General features: G+C 42.1%; 1 protein-coding gene across 2 annotated transcripts in view; it reads left to right on the top strand.

Annotated features, from left to right (window-relative positions):
• Window positions 1-23,608, top strand: part of LOC134348681 (extended synaptotagmin-3-like) — a 118,138-nt gene that overhangs the window by 32,986 nt on the left and 61,544 nt on the right. For both annotated transcript variants that reach the window (XM_063052457.1, XM_063052458.1), the window contains exons 4-7: window positions 4,891-4,967; window positions 16,145-16,214; window positions 18,906-18,995; window positions 22,154-22,209. In XM_063052457.1, coding sequence (XP_062908527.1) covers window positions 4,891-4,967; window positions 16,145-16,214; window positions 18,906-18,995; window positions 22,154-22,209 — 293 coding nt within the window. The remainder of the gene's footprint in view (window positions 1-4,890; window positions 4,968-16,144; window positions 16,215-18,905; window positions 18,996-22,153; window positions 22,210-23,608) is intronic.

Below are 23,608 nucleotides of genomic sequence, written 5' to 3'. Positions count from 1 at the left end.
TTGGCGACCATGGACCACAGTGCTCTGTCTGGACAGAGAGATTCGGTAGTGATTTCCTTGCAGAGCTGTAGATCTCTGCTGAGATCTGCCCTCATGTCCTACTCCTTGCCTGTGGAGAAGTGTCCTGAGGGAGCTCTTGGGCGGGTACACTCAGCGCTCTTGCCAGCCTTAACAAATGGGATGAGTTGGCATCCCACTGGGGAAAGGCTGATTCTCGCATCATCTCTGCCAGCTTCTTTAGAACTTGGTCCTGCCACCAACTGTTACATCCTTGGGACAGCAGAGTCTTGCAGCCTGCCAGGGTGTGTTGAAGGTTGGTATTGGTCATGTCATAGAGGGGGCATCGAACCTCACTGCTGAACCACTAGTGAAGATTTTGGGGATAGGGCAAGGTATCATCGGTTGCCCTGATGAGAGAGCGGAGTCTGGCTTTTGCAGTACATCTTTTTCTGTATCAAATCCACCGAAATTTCATGCCAAGACCCTTCTTCAGGACTGAAGGGGAAGGGGGAAGATACCAGAATGAAAAAGTGGGAGGAGGGGAAAGGGTAGACACGAGGAAATCTGCAGATGCAACACACACAAAAAATGCTGGTGAATGCAGCAGGCCAGGCAGCATCTGTAGGAAGAGGTACAGTCAACGTTTCAGGCCGGGAGCCTTCGTCAGGACTAACTGAAAGGAAGGGAAAGGGACCAGCTGGATGGTGATAGGTGAAGCCAGGTTGGTGGGAAAGGTCAAGGGCTGGAGAGGAAGGAGAGTGACACAGGAAGAAGGATTGTGATAGGAGAGGAGACTGAACCATAGGAGAGGGGAAGGAGGACAGGACCCGGGGGAAATAATGGGCAACTGAAAAGAGATAAAAGGTCAGAGTGACATTTGTTGTGATGCATTGGACCAGTACCCCTCCCTTCTCTAAACAGTTTGCCATACAAATTCTGAATTATTAGACTCTTCTAAAATTTAATTGGATTATGGCTGCTCAGAATTTGTATCCATTTGCTTAACCTTTGTGGGATATTTCATAAAGCACTTCAATTTCCTTTTAGGTATTGTCAGACGTTTGTGCAGGAACTTTCCATTGTAGGCTGCTTATTAAAATGTTTTTGTTCAGTTTGCATATGTACTCCTTGTTTGTTTCCTTACTTCAGAGTGGCATTTATTTAACATTTTAAAATAGGGTTTCGCATAATCAAATTAATTTTTTTCTTATGAGGAACTTTGAAGATGATAAACTTCTAGATCAATCGGTAGTTGTATTGGTTCCTGGTATGCCTAGTCTTCTCTGACTTGTATCTTTAGTCAGAATTTTAGTCATAAATCAAAGTACTGAGTACAGGAGATGGGATGTTATGTTGAAGTTGTATAAGACATTGGTGAGACCTAATTTGGAGTGTCGTGTGCAGTCTTGGTCACCTGCCTACAAGAAAGATGTAGATAAAGTTGAAAGAGAACAGAGAGAATTTACAAAGATGTTGCTGGGACTGGAGGACATGAGTAATAAGGAAAGATTGAACAGATTAGGACTTTATTCCTTGGAACATAGAAGGTTGAGAGGAGATTTGATAGAGATATACAGAATTATGAGTGTAACACCCTGGTTAAGATTTTTTACTGCTATGCTATAGGTATTTCATTTTAGCAGTTTTGTAAGAGTGGTCTGTTCTGCTTTCAGCCTGTCTGGGTTTGAGCTGAGATAAGGGGCTTTGTTGTTCATCTTAGGAATGAGGTTTCAGCCAATCATGATGGTGGAATTGGGAGAAGGTTCTAGAGCATGCTGGGTGGAGAGACTTTTGTGAGGGACACGGGCGTGGGAGGGATCTTTTTGGCAGGAGTTGGGAGAAGACAGGAGGGAATGTAGCTGAGGATGCCATCCCTGTTGTACAAGGTGCTTTGTGCAGGTGAATGGCTTCAAGGAGGAAGGACCAATACTCCTGTGGTACAGCCCATTTGTTCAAGATGGATTTTGAGTGACATTCGGAAGGTGGTGTGTGCTTTCACGTAGACCGAGGGTCCAGCATGTGAGTTAAAAACAACTTCAAGAAGAGCTCCAACTTGTGTGCACATTTGACTGTTTAATTATAATGGGCCCTTTTTGTTTTCGTCTTTCTTTTCTTTAATAACTGGCTAAGTTCATGTTCATAAATGTACTTTCTTTATAATCGTATGCAGTGTACGATCTGTTATTCCTTGCCGACAGGTGATTGCAGGGGGGCAGTACATCACACAACATTCACACAAACCAGGGTTTGGGTGGGAGAGACATCCCAATCTCTGGTTTGGCGGGACCAAAGTTATATACACCCTAGACATTCGAAGCCTGAGAAGGGTGGATTTCTTGCCATGGAGTCCAGTAACTGTTAGCTAACGAGCTGCATTTCCAGAGACATCCATTTAAAAGGGGTTTAATGAGGGGTATGGATAAGGTAAATGCAAGCAGGCTTTTTCCACTGCGGTTGGGTGGGACTACAACTAGAGGTCATGGGTTAAGGGTGAAAGATGAAATGTTTAAGGGGAAGGTGAGGGGAAACTATTTCATTCATATGTGTGGAATGAGCTTCCAGCGCAAGTGGTGCGTGCAAGCTCAATTTCAATGTTTCAGAGAAGTTTGAATAGGTACATGGGAGGGATATGAAGGGCCATGGTCCTGGTTAACAGGTTGGTGGGAGTAGGCAGTTTAAATGGTTTAGCATGGAGTAGATGGGCTGAAGACTTCTGTGTTGTACCTTTCTATGAATGTTATTATCAAACTCTGCGATATTTTATTAATAAAAATGGAACAATGAATCTCAAATGTACCTAAGTGTCTTGCTCGTTCAGTCTTCAAACACTTTTAAAAGAAATTGAAATGATCTTTTAAATGAAATTGACCTAATACGCTTCTGGGTGACGCATAGGATCCGTTCAGAGTGTTACTTTCTCCAACTAAACATTGATATTCTGGTTCAAAGTTTACTAGCTTTGCTTTTATTCTTCTTTTCTGCTTGCATTTTAACTTCAGTTGGCTACCCAAGAGCAAAGGAAAAGCAGCTCGACAGATTGCTTAGCACATACTCCGTGGTTGCTTAAGTAGGTACACCTGTACACCTCAATAATGCAAATATCCATTCAACCAATCACATGGCAGCAACTCAATGCATAAAAGCATGCAGACATGGTCACAAGGTTGATTTGTTGTTCAGACCAAGCATCAGAATAGGGTAGAAATATGATCTGAGTGACTTTGGCCATGGAATAGTTGTTGGTGCCAGACAGGGTGGTTTGAGTATCTCAGAAACTGCTGATCTACTGGGATTTTCTCAACAACAGTCCCTAGAGTTTGCAGAGAATATTGCAAAAAAAACAAAAACCACCAGTGAGTGGTAGTTCTGTGGGCGAAAACTTCTCGTTAATGAGAGAGGTCTGAGGAGAATGGGCAGACGGGTCCAATTTGACAGAAAAGCGGCAGTAGCTCAAATAACCACGTGTTACAACAGTGGCGTGCAGAAGAGTATTTCAGAATGCAAAACACATTAAACCTTGAAGTGAAAGCTACAGCAACAGAAGACCACAGACATACACTCAATAGCCACTGTATTATTCCCCACTGGATTTGGAGTTACTTACCAAAGTATGTATTTGAGAAATACTTCATGAGGACTAGGCAATCAGTTGTTCCAGCTCTCAACACAGTCTACACAATACTGCTTTAATGCACATACTGGTTATAATTCTATTTTGGCTTCTAAGTTTTGGAATGTAATGATGTAATCTTCCTGCTATTTCTGGCACTGGTAATATATCACCTAGCAGTTGTAAACCACACGTACACATTTGATATGTGTTGGGTAGGATGGGTTAATAACTGCCAGTAGAGAATTGCTGCCTTGTTTTATTGATGTATGTGCATCGTTAGAAAAATACACAACATATCAATTTTCCAAAGATATCAGTCAGTGGCTTGCCAATCAGACACTTAAAATCACATTTCAGTGAATGAACTAGAAGTTTCCTTCACCACATGCAAGATTCTGAGAAAAGTTAGCATAAGACTTGCTTTGAGAGACAAAAAAGAAGATTAGGCCTTGGCTTAAAGCAGACAAGGGAGAGGAGGGGAGTAGAAGTTTTGTCTATCTTTCTTGCTTTCACCTGACTGCAGTTCTGGTAAAGTGTCATTTTCTGAAACGTTATCTCTGTTTCCCCTCTAAGGAATGCCGCCTTGCTCGCTGTGTGCTTCTAGGCCTCCTCATTCCAGATGCGCACTGTCCTTATCTCAGGCTTACTCCCTCTTCTTTCCCTGCCACCGCCCCACCAACACATCCTTCCCCCCCCCCCACCCAAGTCAAGAAGTCTAGTGGTATCACAAACTCGAGAAAATTAGCAGATCCTGGAAATTGAAAAGCAACACTCAAAATGCTGGAGGAACTCAGCAGGTCAGGCAGCATCTATGGAAAAGAGTATACAGTTGGTGTTTCGGGTCGAGACCTTTCATCAGTCCTGTTGAAGGGTCTCGGCCCAAAACATCAACTGTTTACACTTTTCCATACATGCTGCCTGACCTGCTGAGTTCCTCCAGCATTTTGTGTGGGTTGCCTAAGAAGTCTAGTGGTTTGCTTATGTTTGGATAAACTGTTAGCTTACAAGGCACAGCCTGAAGGAGGCTACTTTTGACCACCTCTGTTCGAAGACTGTCTCTATGAAGCATCTGCCTATGTTTTCACATTAACGTATCAAATTTAAATTTCTGTACATTTTCCACCAAAACTTTAAAAGGACTTTAAGGCATAGGATCACTTAAGCTTCTGTCAAATGAAGATGTAGATTGTAGTTTTAAGCTTATTTTGAATGAGATATCTGTAACAAATGAACTTTAAGTGGGGGAGAGTTGCTAATAAACCCTACTTCTTTTCCAGTCACCTAAAATCTCTGGTATCAAAGTATACACTGAGCAGGTGGACAGACGGCAAGTGATCATCGATTTGCAAATCAGGTAATTCCATTTTACAAAACGTGTGTTTTTTTTGCATTGTTTATTCAGTAAAGATCTGTGTATATTAAATTACTTGCTTTACCCGTCACTGATCCTAGTTATATTTCCAGTATCACCTTTCTGTTGTGGATGATAGAGAAGACCTGTGTCAACAATCACTATTGTAAAACAGTGGAAGCAGGGACTAAAAATGATGAAATGTTAAACCTTTTCATTGAATGTGAATTGCTGCTAAGTTAATTGAATGGCGAATATTTCACAAGGAATAAACTAGCCGCTTTAGTATCCAGGAACCCCCCCCCCCCCCCAGTCACGCAGTCACCCAGGACATGCCCTCTTCTCATAGTTACCATCAGGTGGGAGGTACAGAAACCTGAAGGCACTCAATGATTCAGGAACAGCTTCTTCCCATCTGCAATCCATTTTCTGAATGGACGTTGAACCCACGAACACCACTTTGCGATTTTTTTCTTTCTATTTTTGCACTATTTATTTTTCTTTACTTTTTCTTTCTTTTTTTTTCACTAGGGTGGGGGGTATCGATGTCATTTCTTTCAACCGCTCCATGGTTTTTCTGTATTTCATGACTATCTGGGGAACACAAATATCAGAGTTTATTGTACATACATACTTTGACAATAAAAGGAACATTTGAACCTTTTGAAATATATATATATATATATTTATAGTGTGTGTATGTGTGTATATACTGTACTGCTGCTGTAAAGTGAACGAATTTCACAACCAGGGATATTAAACCTGATTCTGTTTCTAATTATTTGGGGTAAAATGATAAAATAATCCAGATTTAGAACGATACAATGTACACATAGATCAGTTAAGTCTTGGGTTTGATGTTAGCCACTCAAACAAAATTTCATTCTTCCCAGTCAGCATATGCATTTTCTTTTCTCTGAACCTGATTTCAACTTGTTTATGATTTAGGAAAAATGACTCATTGCTAATTTAGCATACTGAGCCTATCAAATTAATATTTGATTAAACTAGCGGTCCTTGGGGAACTTGTGAAAGCAATTGGTGCCAATTCATCTGAATTCAAATTAAATATTGTTCAAAACATAATGCTGAAGTATAGAATAAGAAAATCTGACACAAGATGCTTTTGCGGACCCAGGTTCTGTGCTTTATTCCTCTGCAGTTATTTTTCTTGGTATCCTGTCTGGTTCTGTCAGCTGATGCTTAATGCAGGTCAATGGGAGTGATCAGTTTAAATGGTTTTGGCATGGACTAGATGGGCTGAAGGGCCTATTTCTATGCTGTATTTTTCTATGACTATGACATAACTCTTTTATGCTTGTATCATTTGACTACCAGAATGATAACGATAGAACCATACAGACCGTGTACTTTCATCATTAAGCAACTCTCATACTTCCTGTACTCCACAAAGTCCTAAACAATTAAATGTTAGTGTAAAAGTCTTAGGCGCACACACATATTTTACAAGTACAAGGGTTCCCAGCATTTTTTATGCCATGGACCCCTACCATTAACTGAGGGATCCGTGGACCCCAGATCTAGGGTGCTTAAGACCATTGCATAGTACTGTACTTGTCAATGTGATTCATCTAAATTAGAATTAAGAGCAAGTTTGTAAATTTGGTGGGATTAAAGGATTTTGGGAATGATGAGGGTAGAGCATCATGGGAGGGGTGTGGGACAGCTGGCAAAGAAGGAGCACCAGGGGTGTGGGGTGTTGTGTGTGCAAACACACCCAGCCTTGAGAAACCAGGCGAGGTTGTTTGATCCCAAGCAATGGGTTAATAGACGATTACAGAAAGTCTCTCTGGTGCCTCCTGCTCCCTCCCCTCTCCCTTCCCCTTTTCCCAACCATGATTCCCCTCTCCTTGTCCCCTTCCCATTCTCAGTCAACAATAGAGACTCATATCGGAATCAAGTTTACCATCTCCCACATATATCATGAAATTTGTTTTTATTTTGTGGTAGCAGCACAGAACAATACATAAAATTTCAACAATACTGTGCAAAAGTCCTGGGCACCCTAGGTATACATATGTGCCTTCTACACCGTACTATATAAGGAAACCTAAGGAGTTAAATAACAATTTGGGAATCAATCTCAAGAAATAGATATTAGAAACTTAACCAAAAAAAAAAAATTTTAGGAGGAAGAAGCGAATGCCTGAGAAGTAGCGAAAAAAATCACAACTATAGCTCTGTTGATGGCTTCAGCTACAGTTAATAATGATTGGGGGAATAAGTGAAAATCATCAAGGCAAATTTGAAATCATTTTTTAAAATAAAAGTATTGATGAAATTAGTGGCGCTTAAAGGCAATAAGTCACCAGGACCTGAAGACCTGCATCACAAAGTATTAAGAGGTGACTGTGGTAGTATTGATGCATGAAGATCAATCGGGCAGCATACAACAAGCACATCTGCCCAATGTGCATGTGTCAATCATCATGTACCAACCTATGTTAATCCCATTTTCCAGAACTTAACCACAGTCTTCCATGTCTTAGTGATTCAAAAATATCTTGTCCAGAGACATTTCAAATGTTGTAAGAATCCCTCCCACCTCCATCACACCAGGCTTTGAATTCCAGAGTACTCTCCTTAGTCTGGATGAATTTGGCTCCAACAAGGACAGCACAGTAGCGTAGCGTCTAGCACAACGCTTCGCAGTACAGGTGACCCAGGTTCAATTCCCACCACTACCTGTAAGGAGCCTGGATGTTCTCCTTGTGACTGCGCGGGTGGTCTAGTATCCTCCCACAGTCCGAATATGTATCGGCAACCTACCAGTGGGTAAGTTAATGGCTCATTTCAAATTGTCCTGTGATTAGGCTAAATCGGGGGTTTGCTGGGTGGTGTAGCTCGAGTGGTATAGAAAGGCCTATTCCATCGGTCCTGTATCCCAATAAATAAATTAAACTGGGGAAAAGCTTAACACCATCCAAGACTCTAAAGTAAGTTGCTTGATTAGCACCCCACCCCATCCACACCCCGAAACATTCATTCCTTCCATTACCAGTGACCACTGCCTGCAGTCCTACCACTGACAAAAGGCACTGCAGTTACAGCAGCAGGAGCTGGCAAACCCATAACCTCCAACACTAATGAGCGCAAGGATGCCAGGAACATTAGAGTGTCACCTGCAGCTTACTCACCAAGTTGTACACTATCCTGACTCAGAAATACACCGCATTCTTTCATCATCGTCATTGTTATTTGCATGTGTATGATGTAGGTGATCATGGTCTCATGATCATGATTGTTCTCAGCAAATTTTCCTACAGAAGTAGTTTGCCAGTGCGTTCTTCTGGGCAGTGTCTTTACAAGACGGGTGACCCCAGCCATTATCAATTCTCTTCAGAGATTGTCTGCCCGGCGCCAGAGGTCACATAACCAGGACTTGAGATATGCACAGGTTGCTCATTCAGCCGTCTACCTCCTGCTCCCATGACTGAATGAAATGTAGATGTAGGAATGGTGTTTGCACTAAGCTTGGGTGGAAGAGCATTCCTGGAAGTTTGATTTGATGTGGCTCAGTGGTGTTCACAGATGGTCTTCATCATTTCCATAAAAAATGATATGAATGTCATGGTGAACCGCAGGTGGCAGGCTGGAGAAATGTCTCTACCAAAGGAGGTGTAAGGCAGTAGTCCCCAGCCTCCGGGCCGCGAAGCATGCAGGGGTGCAGTGGTAGCTGGAACGCACCCAGCACATCTTTAAGAAAAAAGCCAAAATAAGCAAGCTAATTAATTAGGTGCCGCCCAGCACGTAAATGTTGGCACAGATCAGATGTAATATCTTTAGATAATTGCAATGGCTTCAACAAATCTTGTGCCAAAATTATGCCTCCCTCAGGCTGGAGAAGCAACACCTTGTATGCTGTCTGGGTTTGAGCAACCTCACCTGATGGCTTGAATGTTGATTTCTCCTAATGGTAAAAAAAAATTCCTTTCCAGCCCCTCCCCCTCTTTCCTCTACGCTCTATTCCCCACTCTGGCCATTTAATATCCTTTCACTTGTCTATTACTTCCCCTTGGGGCCCCCATCCTTCCCTCTCCCCTATGGTCCACTCTCCTCTTCTATCAGATTCCTTCCTCTCCAGCTCTTGACCATTCCCACCCACCTGGTTTCATCATCACCTTCTAGCAAGCCTTCTTCCCCACCTTTTTATTCTGCCATTTTCCCCCTTGCTTTCCAGTCCTGATGAAGGGTCTCAGCCCGAAGCCTCGACTGTGTGTTCATTTCCACAGATGCTGCCTGACCTGCTGAGTTCCTCCACCATTCTGTGTCTGTTGCAATATATCTCTACACATCAGAGCAATGTGCTACAATGCAAAAGTATACTGGTTTGAGAATCACTTACAATGGAAAGTCAAAAAAGCTCGTTTTTCCACATTTTGGTGTAAAATGAGCCCAATGTGTTTGAATTTAAATACAGAGGCTTTTTTTTTCAACCTGTCATACATCCGCTTTACCAAAAATACATTATGTTGAAGGGAAATTGTTCAAAACAACAATAATTTTATGAAGATCGGAAGTTAAATTAAAATGGCTGGAAAATGTTTAAGAAGTGGGATAGGTTAATCTACTTCAGGAAAAGATTGAATAAGTTAGTCCTTTATTCTTTGGAATGTAGAAGATTAAGAGAAGATTTGCTAGAGGTGTGCATATTATGAAGGGTATAGACAAGGTAAATGCAAGCAGACTTTTTCTACTGAGGTTGGGTGGGACTACAACTAGTCATGGGTTAAGGTGAAATGTGAAAAGTTCAAGGGAAACATGAGGGAAAATTTCTTCACTCAGGAGGTGATGAAAGTATGAAATGAGCTGCCAGCATAAGTGGTACACGTGAGGTTGATTTCAACATTTAAGAGAAGTTTGGATAGATATCGTACATGGATGCTAAGGGCTCTGGTCTAAGGCAAGTTGATGGGAATAACAGTTTAAGTGGTTTGGCATGGAATAGATGGGCCAAAGGGCCTGTTTTGTGCTGTTGTTTTCTCTGACTCTATGACTAAAAGCTTCAAGATCTACAATTTGTCTTTTTCTTTACATGTCTTGTAAACTTGTGAGCGTGCTGAGTCAGTGTCCAGCTACACACTCCAGCATGTACGCAACTTAGAGCTCAGATGTACAATGGCTTGTGAATGAGCGTAAATCAACCTCACTTTCAAAATTTGTTTCTGGATTTCCGAATTAGACTGAGGTTGGGAGCCAATTTAAATTTCTGAGCTAAGGAAATTAAGTAGCAAGAGGCTTCAACCTTAATATTTGGAAAAAAAAACCTACAGATCTTGGCAATCTAAAACTAAAATGGAAAGTGCTGGAAATATGCAAATCAGTTGACACCTGTATATAGTTGCTGCCCTTGCAAATGTCAACTTTTTAGACATTAAAAAACACCTCCTCACGACAGCTCATCTACCACAGAAAATATACTGGCTCATATATTAAGACTGGCTATTTTGTTGGCCTTCAAAACCAAAGGTTCCCAACCCTTTTATGCCATGGACCAATGCAGTTAACCAAGGGTCCGTGGACCCTCGGTTTGCCATCCCTGCTCCAAACAGTCTTCTAACTCATAAAACACCATACTTGCTGCAATGTTATTCATGGGTAATCCGCTCCAAAAGTAGATCAAAGCCTGGAGGATTCATTATTATTGGAACAGGAAGTTTAGCCTCAGACTAGCTTTGCACAGTGCTTTGTTATAGAATTGCAAGAATTTAGAGATCGCACAATTGTATCAAAATACAGATCACTGGAAAAGTTTATGTGAGCACGACATAAGAAATAAAATGTAGGTTTAAGAAAAGGAGATATGAATCGTTACTAGTAAATTATGACTAATTTGCAGTGACAAGTGTTGGTGGAACCGGTTTGTTCACATTTCTCTCTCTCGTGTGGGAATACATTGGAGGTTTTGGCAATAGCATAAAAATACAAGCATTGTGGTTGAAACATGGTGCACAATCCTTGCTGACTACATGCTTAAAATCAATCTGAAGGATGTTCAGTCACCTGCACATCCAAGTATTGCACTGTATTTCCAGAAAGGATTCTTGCTTAGATTATAATGGATTTGATGTTTGCTTTGTAATTAAACCTAAAAAGTTTGCAACCTCTGCACCAGATCTGTTCAACCCTTAATCTGAGTGCAGGAGTATCTTAAAACCTGGAGGGGAAAAACAAATCGACCCTGCCTCGTCCAGGTGAGTAAGTAGGTGAAAAAATGTATTGGAGCAAAAATTTAATCCAAGTAAATTTGAACAATTGAAAAATGATGCATTCAGTTCACAGGGCAGTAAGCGTATATTTGGGGGACGTGGGTAAATTTCATAAAGACAGTATTAGAGGCATCTGTGCATTCCCTTCATTGTGAGGCAAAATCTGCTCTGTGGGTCAGCTGAAGAACATCTTCAGAAGCGGCACCAATAAACTGTGCGGGATTTTATGATTTCCCAGAAACCTTGGTATGCTTCAACTGATTGATTCAATGTTGCAGCCTTGTTTTGATCTTGACAGGAATTTCTTTCTATCTTGCGTCTCCTTTATGATTGCCTGTAAGCCATGATCATAACTAACGTGTCTACTACGAACCAATCTCAGTACAGCCTATTGTCGTCATTGCCCCACTGTTTATTCAGTTCCTATTGAAGCAATGCTACTTGTCATCTCCCACTGGAATCAAGTCAACCTTAAGGAGAAATCTTACAAATAAGTAGCAAATAGGGCCCAGTCCATCACAGGTAAAACCCTCCCCACCTTTGAGTACATCTACATGAAGCCTTGTCGCAGGAGAGCAGCAGCCATCACTGGGGACCTCCAACACTCAGGTCAGGATTTCTTCTCATTGCTGCCATCAGGAAGAAGGTACAGGAGCCTGAGGTCTTACACGACCAGGTTCAGGAATAGTTAACCCCTCAACTATCAGGCTCTTGAACTAAAGCCTGCAGAGTTCAGGGTGGTCTTATCTACCACCTCAGATTACAACTGATTGCCCTGGAAACTAGTCATTCTCAGTCCCAAGAAATGGGTAAATCAGTTCACTCAACTTCAATGGCCCCATCATTGAAACATTCCCACGATCTTTGACGAAGATCCTGACGAAGGGTCTCGGCCTGAAACGTCGACTGCACCTCTTCCTACAGATGCTGCCTGGCCTGCTGCGTTCACCAGCAACTTTTATGTGTGTTGCTTGAATTTCCAGCATCTGCAGATTTCCTGTTGTCCATGATCTTTGATCTCACTTTCAAGGACTCTTTATCTCATGTTCTCAATATTTATTGCTTATTTATTCAGTATTACTATTTCTTTCTTTTTGTATTTACACAACTTGTGTTTTGCACATTGCTTGAATGCCCACGATGGTGCGGTCCTTCGTTGATTCTGTTATGATTATTATTCTATGGATTTATTGGGTATGCCCGCAAGGAAAGGAATCTCAGAGTTGTATATGGTGACTTGTATGTACTTTCATAGCGAATTTTCTTTAAACGTTTGAACTTTAAAATGGAGAAACTGTCCAGCTTTAAGATCAGGATCAATCCCGTGAATATTAGTCAGCAATTGTAATATGCAAGTACCTGCCTATGAGCTCATTCTGATGTGAATTTCCAAGTCATTATTCACCCATTCACTGGAACGCTTAAGAGAATTGGCCTAGCGCTTAAACACCAAGGATGTAATGTTAAGAATTTATAAATTGAGGCCTCAATTGGAGTTTTATGAGCAGTTTAGGGCCCCTTATCGTAGAAAGCTTGTGCTGAAACTGGAAAGGGTTCAAAAGAGGTTCACAAAAATGATTCCAGGTTTGAATGGCTTGTCATATGAAGAGCGTTTGATAGCTATGAGCCTGTATTGACTGGAATTCAGAAGAATAAGGGGTAACCTCATTGAAACCTATCGAATGGGGAAAGCCCTTGACAGGGTGGATGTGGAGAGGATGCTTCCTATGGTGGGAAAGTCTAAAACCAGAAGACATGGCCTCAGAATAGAGGGGCAGCCTTTTAGAACAGAGATGAGGAATTTCCTTAGTCAGAGCGTGGTGAATCTGCGGAATCCTTTGCCACAGGCAGCTGTGGAGGCCAAGTCTGTATGTAGAATTATTGATAGATTCTTGATTGGTCAGGACAATGAAGGGACACTGGGAGAAGGCAGGAGATTGGGGCTGAGTGAAAAATTGGATCAGCCATGATGAAATGGCAGAATCCACTCAACTGGCCAAATGGCCTAATTTTGCTCCTATATCTTATGGTTTTAAAACAGCGATCCCCTTCTCTATAACATTATGTCCTTTGATGAAGGGCAATGAAAAAACTATGTCGAAATGTGGACCACTTTTCACGACCAGCCTCTTCAGGGGTTGGCAAGTGTCAAGACATGGTGCTATTTTGTGTAAGCCAGCACAGCTTCTGATTCATAGGTGACAAAAAAGTATTCGAAGATCAAGACCTCAAAATTTGTGGTCTGTCTAGCATAAGTGATTCTTCTGTATGTTTCCCAGTCAGGGTGCAGTGAGCTTAAACATACTCAACTTCACTTCCCGGAGGCCAAACATTCTAATTCCCGTTCCAGTCTGTTGACCCTTGGCCTCCTTTTATGCCAAGATGAGGCCACCCTCAGGGTTGAGGAGCAACACATTATATTCTCATTCGTAAGGCCAGTGATGTTGTGGGGATGGAACTGGACTCTCTCACGGTGGTGTCTGGAAAGAGGATGCTGTCTAAGTTGCATGCCATCTTGGACAATGTCTCCCATCCACTACATAATGGACTGGGTGGGCACAAGAGTACATTCAGTCAGAGACTCATTCCACCGAGATGCAACACAGAGCGTCATAGGAAGTCATTCCTGCCTGTGGCCATCAAACTTTACAACTCCTCCCTTGGAGGGTCAGACACCCTGAGCCAATAGGCTGGTCCTGGACTTATTTCATAATTTACTGGCATAATTTACATATTGCTATTTAACTATTTATGGTTTTATTACTGTTTATTATTTATGGTGCAACTGTAATGAAAACCAATTTCCTCCGGGATCAATAAAGTATGACTATGACTGTCTGGGTACCATCCTGTCAGTAGAAAGTGAGGGTGAGTGTACCTGTCATGTCCCCTCCTAACCACCTGTTTCTCTATGAATATTGTAAAGATTATATAGCCGCATACTTTATTGCTAATGGAAATGTGTATAGATGTTAAAGCAGTTTTGCAGGGGAGTGTCACAAAAGCAAACTGCATTTTTGAAATATCAGTTTCTCCTTCTGGTGAACAAATTTCTCCCCCCTCCAACCACCTTCCTCTATTCCCCACTCTGACCTCTTACTACTTCTCACCTGCCTATTACTGATCCCTAGACCACTCCTCCTTCACTTTACCATATGGTGTACACTCCTCTCCTATCAAATTTCTTCTCCTCCAACCCTTGACCTTTCCCACCTACCTGGCTTCACCTATCGCCTTCCAGCTAGCCTCTTACCCCTCTCCCCCACCTTTTTATTCTGACAACTTCTCTCTTCCTTCAGGCTGAGTCCAATAATTGACCATTGGATTCAGTGCCCAATAATTCTGAAACAGACACTTCTGCCACAGGAAGTGATTACCAGATGGACAGAGGAAAAGATGCAAACAGGTTCTCAGAGGTTTCTTGAGCAAGTGTTACATCCACCACAGTGTGGAAGTAATCTTTGGTCCATGAATGCTGGGAAGTTAAGAATGACATTTGTTGCAGTATGAGAAACCTTGATCCTATTGTTCAAAAGCACAGAGCAGTCTGGTTTAAGTGGTCGATCAAATGTTTCTGATCTTTTCAAGCACCTGCTATGTTATCTTCAGCAGAGTCCAGGTTGGTCTTAGACAATAGACAATAGGTACAGGACTAGGCCATTCAGCCCTTCGAGCCAGCACCACCATTCACTCTGATCATGGCTGATCATCCACAATCAGTACCCCGTTCCTGCCTTCTCCCCATATCCCTTCACTCCGCTCTCTTTAAGAGCTTTATCTGACTCTTTTTTGAAAGAATCCAGAGAATTGGCCTCCACTGCCTTCTGAGGCAGAGCATTCCACAGATCCACAACCCTCTGTGTGAAAAAGTTTTTCCTCAACTCCATTCTAAATTGTCTACCCCTTATTCTTAAACTGTGGCCTCTGGTTCTGGACTCCCCCAACATCAGGAACATGTTTCCTGCCTCTCGTGAGTCCAAACCTTGGCACAAGAATAGAACGCAAACACGAGGAATTCTGCAGATGCTGGAAATTCAATCAACACACATCAGTTGCTGGTGAACGCAGCAGGCCAGGCAGCATCTCTAGGAAGAGGTACAGTCCACGTTTCAGGCTGAGTCCTGATGAAGGGTCTTGGCCTGAAACGTCAACTGTGCCTCTTCCTAGAGATGCTGCCTGGCCTGCTGCGTTCACCAGCAACTTTGATGTGTGTTGATCACAAGAATAGAAGCTGTCCTTGAGCCTGGTGGTATATATTTTTGGGCTTCAGTATCTTCTGCCTGATGGGAGAGGGGGAGAAGTGTGTGTGTGGGATAGGTGGTGTCTTTGATTATGGTAACTGCTTTATTGAGGCACGGAGAAGGTTAGATAAAATCAGCAGAGGGGACGAAGGTTTCTGTGTTGTATCCACAACACTGTGCAGATATTTTGCAGTTACACAAGACTGCATAAGGAGAAATTACATTTATTAAAATTTAATTTTCTTTTTTTAAACAGGCATTAAGGTGTGTTTCATTGCATAATTTCTTTTCAGATCCTAAGTTATTTTGAACAACTAATGAATAATAACACAAGGAACAAATTCCTAAGTTTTCTTTCTTAACAGAAGAAAATGTAAGCCAGTACTTATTTTTGGAACACAAATTCATATTCTGTCAGTAGAAATCATGGCGTGTGTACCTGTCATGTCCTCTCCTAGCCACCCCTTTCTCTGTGAATATTGGCAAAGATTATATAACTGCATATTTTATTAATGGAAATATGTATACATTTTAAAGCAGTTTTGCAAAGGAGTGCGACAAAAGCAAACTGCCGTTTTGAGAATCACAATAAACTTGATGTTGCCATCTGCAAATTAGAAAAACTACTGGTTGCAGTGCAGTGTCGTAGCTGTGTGCTCCATGGTGATGACTTAGCAAATATGAGTTTCATTTAATGTTTCTGTTCCAGCTACGTAGGGGATTGTGAAATTAATGTGGAGGTGAAGAAAGTATGTAAAGCTGGTTTAAAAGGACTCCAGGTAGGTGGTAAATCTTTAAAATTTATTTATGTATAATCTCCTTTAAATTCCTTTCTCTATGTCTCCACCCTTGTCCCCTCCGACATATAACTTATTAAGTAGTTGTTAAGTAATATATTGGAATGGTGAAGGTTATTCATTATCCAAGGTTAGAATAGAAAAGAACTTTATTGCCATTCCTCAAGACAATGAGATTGCGGTGCTACTCCAGTCTCTGCAAAACAGATATTTACAATGCATGCAGTATGGCTTAATTTTTTTTAAATCCCGTATTTACATGCAAAAATTGACTTTGATAGTCCATAACACTCAAAGGCCATTAGCAAGCTGGGGTGTAGCATTATTCAGCTGCACAACAGTCCTTGGGAAGAAGCTGTTTTTCTGTCTAACTCTTCAGTCTACGATGTTTCCGTATCTCATACCAGATGGCAGGAGATTGAACAGACAGTGTCCGGGAGGGGATGGGTCTTTAATGATGTTACAAGCCCGACATAGGCATTGAGAACTGTAGATTGTCTCCAAGTCCAGTAGTTGGGTCCCAATGATGTGCTTAGCTGTCCTAATCACCCATTGGAGTGCTTTGTGACCTGTCTGGCTGCGGCTAGAGAACCACACTGTCATTCCCTATGTCAGCGTGCTCTCTATCACACATCAGTAAAAGTTGGCCAGCAATTCTGGGGATAGATTAGCTCTCCTTAGGCACTACAGATAGTATAGTCAATTTTGTGCCTTCCCTACTATCGAGGTTGTGTTGACAGACTGAAACTGGGTCCACGTTCATGAGCTGCCAAGGCAGACCTTGCAACATGGGACCCAAGGCTGCTACACCTTCCACCAGCAGCAGCGAAATGGAGACTTGTCAAACATGAGCAGACAGCACTGAACACCCATTCATTTGCTGCTTTTGTCCTCATCGATTTTAATCTTGCTCAACACTTCAATCAGCGCACAGCAATGGACCCGACCATGAGTTCACGTCCTGCCATTTAGGAATCAATGCAGTCGCTCCCAGGGACGGCCATAGCTGCACTCCAAACCAGATCCCCCAGGAGACTGCGGACGTGCCAGATCATCACTCAGCCTGAAAGTACACTCTTTAAAGGAAAATTATGCAATTGATCACAGTTGGAGGAAGAAATATATCTAGAAGAAAGTGTATCCAATAGTTTAGTAAGCTGTCAGTGAGATGTCGCCATTGGTCACTGGCACCATCTTGCCAGAGCAAATTATTAATGATCATTTACTCTGTGGAATCATGAGAGAGATTTGATAGGCTAATGATAAAATAAGTCAAAGTTAGCATGGTTTCTGTGAAGGGAAATCTTGCCAGACAAATCTGTTGGAATTGTTTGACAAAGTAACAAGCAGGGCGGACAAAGGAGGCGCATTGGATGTCATTTACTGTGATTTTCAGAAGGTATTTGATAAGGTGCCACACGTGAGGCTGCTTAACAAGATAAAATCCTATGGCGTTACAGGAAAGATACAGGCATGGATAGAAGAATGGCTGACAGGCAAGAGGCAGTGGGTGGAAATAAAGGGGCCCATTTTTGGTCAGTTGCCGGTGACTCGTGGTGTTCCTCAGGAGTCAGTATTGGGACTGCTACTTTTCACATTGTTTGTCGTCTAGTGGAATTGATGGCTTTGTGGCAAAGTTTGCAGATGATACAAAGATAGGTGGAGGGGTAGGTAGTGCTGAGGAAGCAATGCGATTGCAGCGGGACTTAGACAAATTGGAAGAATAGGCAAAATAATGGCAGATGGAACACAGTGTTTGGAAATGTATGATAATGCATTTTGATCAAAGGAACAATAGTGCAGATTATTATCTAAGGAGGAAAAGCTTCAAACATTGGAGGTGCAGAGAGACTTAGGAGTCCTCGTGCAAGACTCCCAGAAGGTTAATTTACAGGTAAAGAAAGCAAATGCAATGTTGGGCATTTATTTCAAGGTGAATAGAATATAAAAGCAAGGAGATAATGCTGAGTCTTTATAAGACACTAGTCAGGTTGCACTTGGAGTATTGTCAAATGTTTTGGACCCCTTCCCTCAGAAAGAATGTATTGTTGTTGGAGAGAGTCCAGAGGATGATTATGGGAATGAAGGGGTTAACATATATGAGCGTTTGGCAGCTTTGGGCCTGTACTCACTGTAATTTAGAAGAATATGTGGGGATCTTATTGAAACCCACCAAAAGTTGAAAGGAGTAGATTGGGTGGATGTGGAGAGAACGTTTCATCTGGTGGGGTATCCACAACTAGAGGACACAGCCTCGAAGTTGAGGGGCAACCTCTTTGAACAGAAATAAGGAGGAATTTGTTTAGACAAAGAGTGGTGAATCTGCAAGAATGCTCTGTCAGACTGCAGTGGAGGCCAAGTCAGAGGGTATATTTAAAACAGAAATTGATTGCTCAGGACATCAAGGGAAATGGTGAGAAGGTGGGTGTACGGGGTTGAGTGGGATCCAGGATCATCCATGATGAAATAGCAGAGCAGACTCAATGGGCTGAATGGCCTAATTCTGCTCCTATGTCGTATGGTCTTATTTGAATGAGTAGCGTATTGATGTATTCCGTGTAGAGAAGTAACTGTAATTGTTGGATTGCTTTGCTTTGCTTTTGTGGTGTTGCTAATGGGAAAGTAATGGTTCTTTAAAGCTGGCAATTGTTAATACCCGTGATTGTATTACAGCTGCATGGTACACTCCGAGTAATCCTGGAACCTCTGTCCAGTCAGATGCCTCTGGTTGGAGCTGTTACTTTGTTCTTCCTTCGCCGACCGGTATGATGCCTTTGCTATTTGCTTTATTTGTTTACATTTTTGATAACTAATTGATGTTTTTTATTAAAATTGATGCCTTTCTTAATATGGATGGGAGGCAGGGTAGAGATCTGTCTCTGCCAAAGGAGGTGTAAGGCTCTCCTTCCCTTTGCTAGCCCGCAGGTCACCCTTGGGCAAGGTGTAGCACCTGCTTAGCCCCCTGATCAGGGTCACATGAATCCACGGGAGCAGGTGGTGGATGGTCTAAGTGCTGCTTATGCGACCACTGACACCAGACTGACAATCTCTAAAGAGTATTGATAATGGCTGGGATCACCCGTCTTGTAAAGACACTGCCCGAATTCGGCAATGACAAACCACCTGTATAGAAAGTTTGCCAAGAAAATCACGGTCCTGGAAAGACCTTGATCACCCGTGTGATATGACACGGTGTATAATGATGGATGATCATGAATATCTAGGGTCACGGATGTCCCGCAATAACTACAGGATTTTCTGAGAGGGCAGGTGAGCAACTAGAGGCTATGCTCCATTTGGGTGCCAAAAACATAGGCAGAAGCAGGGATGAGGTCCTACAAAGGGATTTTAAAAAGGTAGATCAAAAGTTAAAGATCAAGGCCTCGGGGTTGTAGTTTCCGTGTTACTACTCATGCCACATGCCAGTGAGGTGAGAAACAGATGCACAGTGCAATTCCATACAAAGCTAAGGAGCCGCGCAGGAGGGAGGACTTGCAATTGATGGATCACTGGGGTCTTCTGCAGTACAGGTGGGATCTGAGCACACACCGGTGACCAGTGGTGTGCCTCATGGATCTGTTCTGGGACCCCATCTCCTTGTAATTTTTATAAATGACCTGGATGAGGAAGTGGGGGGATGGGTTAGTAAATTTGCTGATGACACAAGGGTTGGGGGTGTTGTGGATAGTGTGGAGGGCTGTCAGAGATTACAGCGGGACATTGATGGAATGCAAAACTGGGCTGAGAAGTGGCAGATGGAGTTCAGCCAGATGAGTGTGAGGTGGTTCCTTTTGGTAGGTCAAATATGATGGCAGAATATAGTATTAATGATAAGACTCTTAGCAGTGTGGAGGATCAGAGGGATTTTAGGGTCCGTGTCCATAGGACACTCAAAGCTGCTGCACAGGTTGACTCTATGGTTAAGAAGGCATACAGTGCATTGGCCTTCATCAATCATGGGATTGAGTTTAAGAGCTGAGAGGTAATGTTGTAGCTATATAGGACCCTGGTCAGACCCCACTTGGAGTACTGTGATCAATTCTGGTTGCCTCACTACAAGAAGGACGTGGAAACCATAGAAAGGGTGCAGAGGAGATTTACAAGGATGTTGCCTGGATTGGGGAGCATGCCTTATGAGAATAGGTTGAGTGAACTCAGCCTTTTCTCCTTGGAGTGACGGAGGATGATAGGTGACCTGATAGAGGTGTATAAGATGATGAGAGGCATTGATTGTGTAGATAGTCAGAGGCTTTTTCCCAGGGCTGAAATGGCTAGCATGAGACGGCATAGTTTTAAGGTGCTTGGAAGTAGGTACAGAGGAGATGTCAGGGGTAAGTTTTTATGCAGAGAGTCGTGAGTGCATGGAATGGGCTGCTGGCAACGGTGGTGGAGGTGGAAATGATAGGGTCTTTTAAGAGACTCCTGGATGGATACACGGAGCTTAGAAAAATAGAGGACTATGGGTAAGCCTAGGTCATTCTAAGGTAAGGACGTGTTCAGCACAGCTTTGTGGGCCGAAGGGCCTGTTTTGTGCTGTAGGTTTTCTGTGTTTGTTTTTCTATATGGTTTACATCTGATCTTGTGGGGAATCAGCATCCTCACTGGGAGGTTTTCTCATGCTACTTGGAAGGGTTTAAACTAGAGTGCCGTGGGAGGGGTGGAACCCACAGCAACAGGGCAATAGGTGATAGGGTTGAGGGCAAGAAAGACAGTCTGACAAGTAGGAATGAAAAGAAGGTTAACAAGAGCTAGGTTAGTAGACATGGATAGTCTGATGGGCTGAAATGTGTTTATTTCAAAGCTAGAAATGTGTTTATTTCAAGATAAGGGGGATTAACTTAGAGCCCGGATCAGTATATGGAATTACAATGAATTTGTCTGAGAGACCTGACTACATGAGGCTCAAGACTGGTTTTTGTTATTTAGACATGATGTGGGGGGGGGGGGTAAAATAGGTTGAGGTTTTTCACTACTGGTAAGATAGAATTTGAAAGCAGAACTCAGGAAGACACACTACTCATTGACAGAGACAATCCAGGTGGAGCTCCGCAAGAAGAAAGGTGCCATAATGCTCATGGGGTATATTATGGGCCCCTAGTAGTAAACAAGAAGTAAAGGAACAGATATGAAAACTGATTATCGGAAGGTGTAGAAACAATAGGGTTTTGACAGTGTGGTCAATAACTTCCCCATAATTGATTGGCAGTTCCCTAATAGTAGGTGATAGGTGGAACTGGATAGGGAAGGGATGATGGGAAGATGAAAGCAGGTTGCACGAAGGGATGGAAAGGTGCACATGTAAATGTGTTTGGAAGGTCTGTGGAAGGAAAATTCACTGTCAATACCATCTAGTTGTAAACGGAATCCAAACAGAATGAGATGTTTTTTCCAATTTGTATTTAGTCTCTGTAGCATTGGCGAAGACTGAAGACCAACAGGTCAGTTTGGGATTAGGAAAGAGAGTCAAAATGACATGCAATTGGAACTCAGTGTGCCCAACACAGACAGCGCAAGCGCTCTACAAAATGGCTTCCTAATGGCAGACCACCTGTGCTTCGTTCAAGTACTGGTTCTGGGCTTGCAGTTCCAGAGATGATTCGACATTTTTATCCTTGCTCTTTATAATCTGCCCATATTTTATTTCAGAATGCAGGATTAATAGAGAGAAAATTTTTTAAAATAACTATCCTACTGGAAATGGGAGCTGTTTAATTGCTGTTTAATATCAAATAGGACTTATGACAGTGTGATCTCATGACAATATCCTGATTCAGTTAAAATACCTTTCTACTGACGCTTTTGGTAAAAATGAGCTATTTTTGATATTTGGCCAATGTTATTAAAAGGTTTCAAACTGAATTATGAATGTAAAAATGTGAAAATATAATCCTTAGATGAAGCAAAGATCTGTTTCACCTCAGGTGCTGGAGATCAACTGGACAGGACTAACCAATTTATTGGATATTCCTGGACTTAAGTAAGTTTATTTTATTTGGATATTATATAAGTATATAAACTTTAGTGAGACAGCAAGAACTGATTTGGATGTTGGCTTTACAGTGAACTGAAAGAACAATATAACATTGAATAATTCTGTATATACAGGAGGTGTCTAATCAGGTGGCCACTGAATGTATGTTTGTGGTCTTCTGCTGCTGTAGCCCATCCACTTCAAGGTTTGACATGTTGTTCATTTAGAGATGCTCTTCTGAACACCGCTGTTGTGACGTGCGGTTAATTGAGTTATTGTTGCCTTCCTGTCAGCCTGAAACAGCCTTTCCACTCTCTTCTGACCTCTCTCATTACATAGTCATTTTTATTCACAGAACCGCCCTTCACTGAATGATTTTTTTTTATTTTTCACACCATTCTCAGTAAACTCTAGAGATTTCTGCATGAAAGTCTGAGGAGATCAGCATTTTCTGAGATAGGTAGACTGCCCTTATATGGCATCAACAATCATTTCATGATCAAAGTCACTTGGATCACATTTCTTCCCCATTCTGATGTTTGGTCTGAACAACAACTGAACCTCCTGACCATGTCTACATAGTCGCATCACCAGGACTTGTGATCTGCACCAACTGCTCATACAACCATCTGCCACCTGCATCCATGGCTCCATGTGATCCTGATCTGGGGAGCTAAGCCAGGGCTATACCTTGCCCAAGGGTGACCTGCAGGCTAGTGGTGGGAAGGGGTGCCTTACACCCCCTTTGGTAGAGACATATCTCTACCCTGCCACCCAGATAACCAGGCAACCTACCGCAAACGACAGAGATCCCACTCTGATTGTCAATCTTCCAGTCAGAAACTGCCCCGATATACCTCTACCCTCTATCCTCCTTGAATCTCTGTACTGTCATATAGCAGGGCAGAGACAGACTCTTTGGCCCAATGAATCCATGCCAACTGTGGGGCCCAGGCAATTATAATATGGTGAACTTAATGATTTTTTTTTTATTTGTATAAGATGTAGGAACATCTCTTGGATTTGAACTTGTTCAACTCTTAAGCTGAACCTCAAACAATGACTGTGGTTTCAGCAGCCATGTTCAGTTGTTTTAATATTATCTTAAGAACGTGATCTTTTAATTTTCCTCATAGAATTTGGGTGAAAATTTTGACTTCAAATGCATCTTCAACTGAATTGCACTGTTTTAAAAGTCTGCTGTATTGTTGTTCTGTGCAATAGGTGAAATTATAATTTTATAGTTGCAACACCCTGTTTGATGTCATTTCCAGGGATTTTGCACATTGACGTGTGCTACGGTGGGATTAAAATTGAACTTATATATATGTGTGTTACTATATGGATGGATAAAATCAATTTATTTATTAAGATTAATAAGACTCAAGTCCTAGTCTCCATACCT

The sequence above is a fragment of the Mobula hypostoma genome, chromosome 6 (genome assembly GCF_963921235.1).
Source record: "Mobula hypostoma chromosome 6, sMobHyp1.1, whole genome shotgun sequence".
Taxonomy (NCBI): Eukaryota; Metazoa; Chordata; class Chondrichthyes; order Myliobatiformes; family Myliobatidae; genus Mobula; species Mobula hypostoma.
This window is presented reverse-complemented; position numbering and strand designations above follow the sequence as displayed.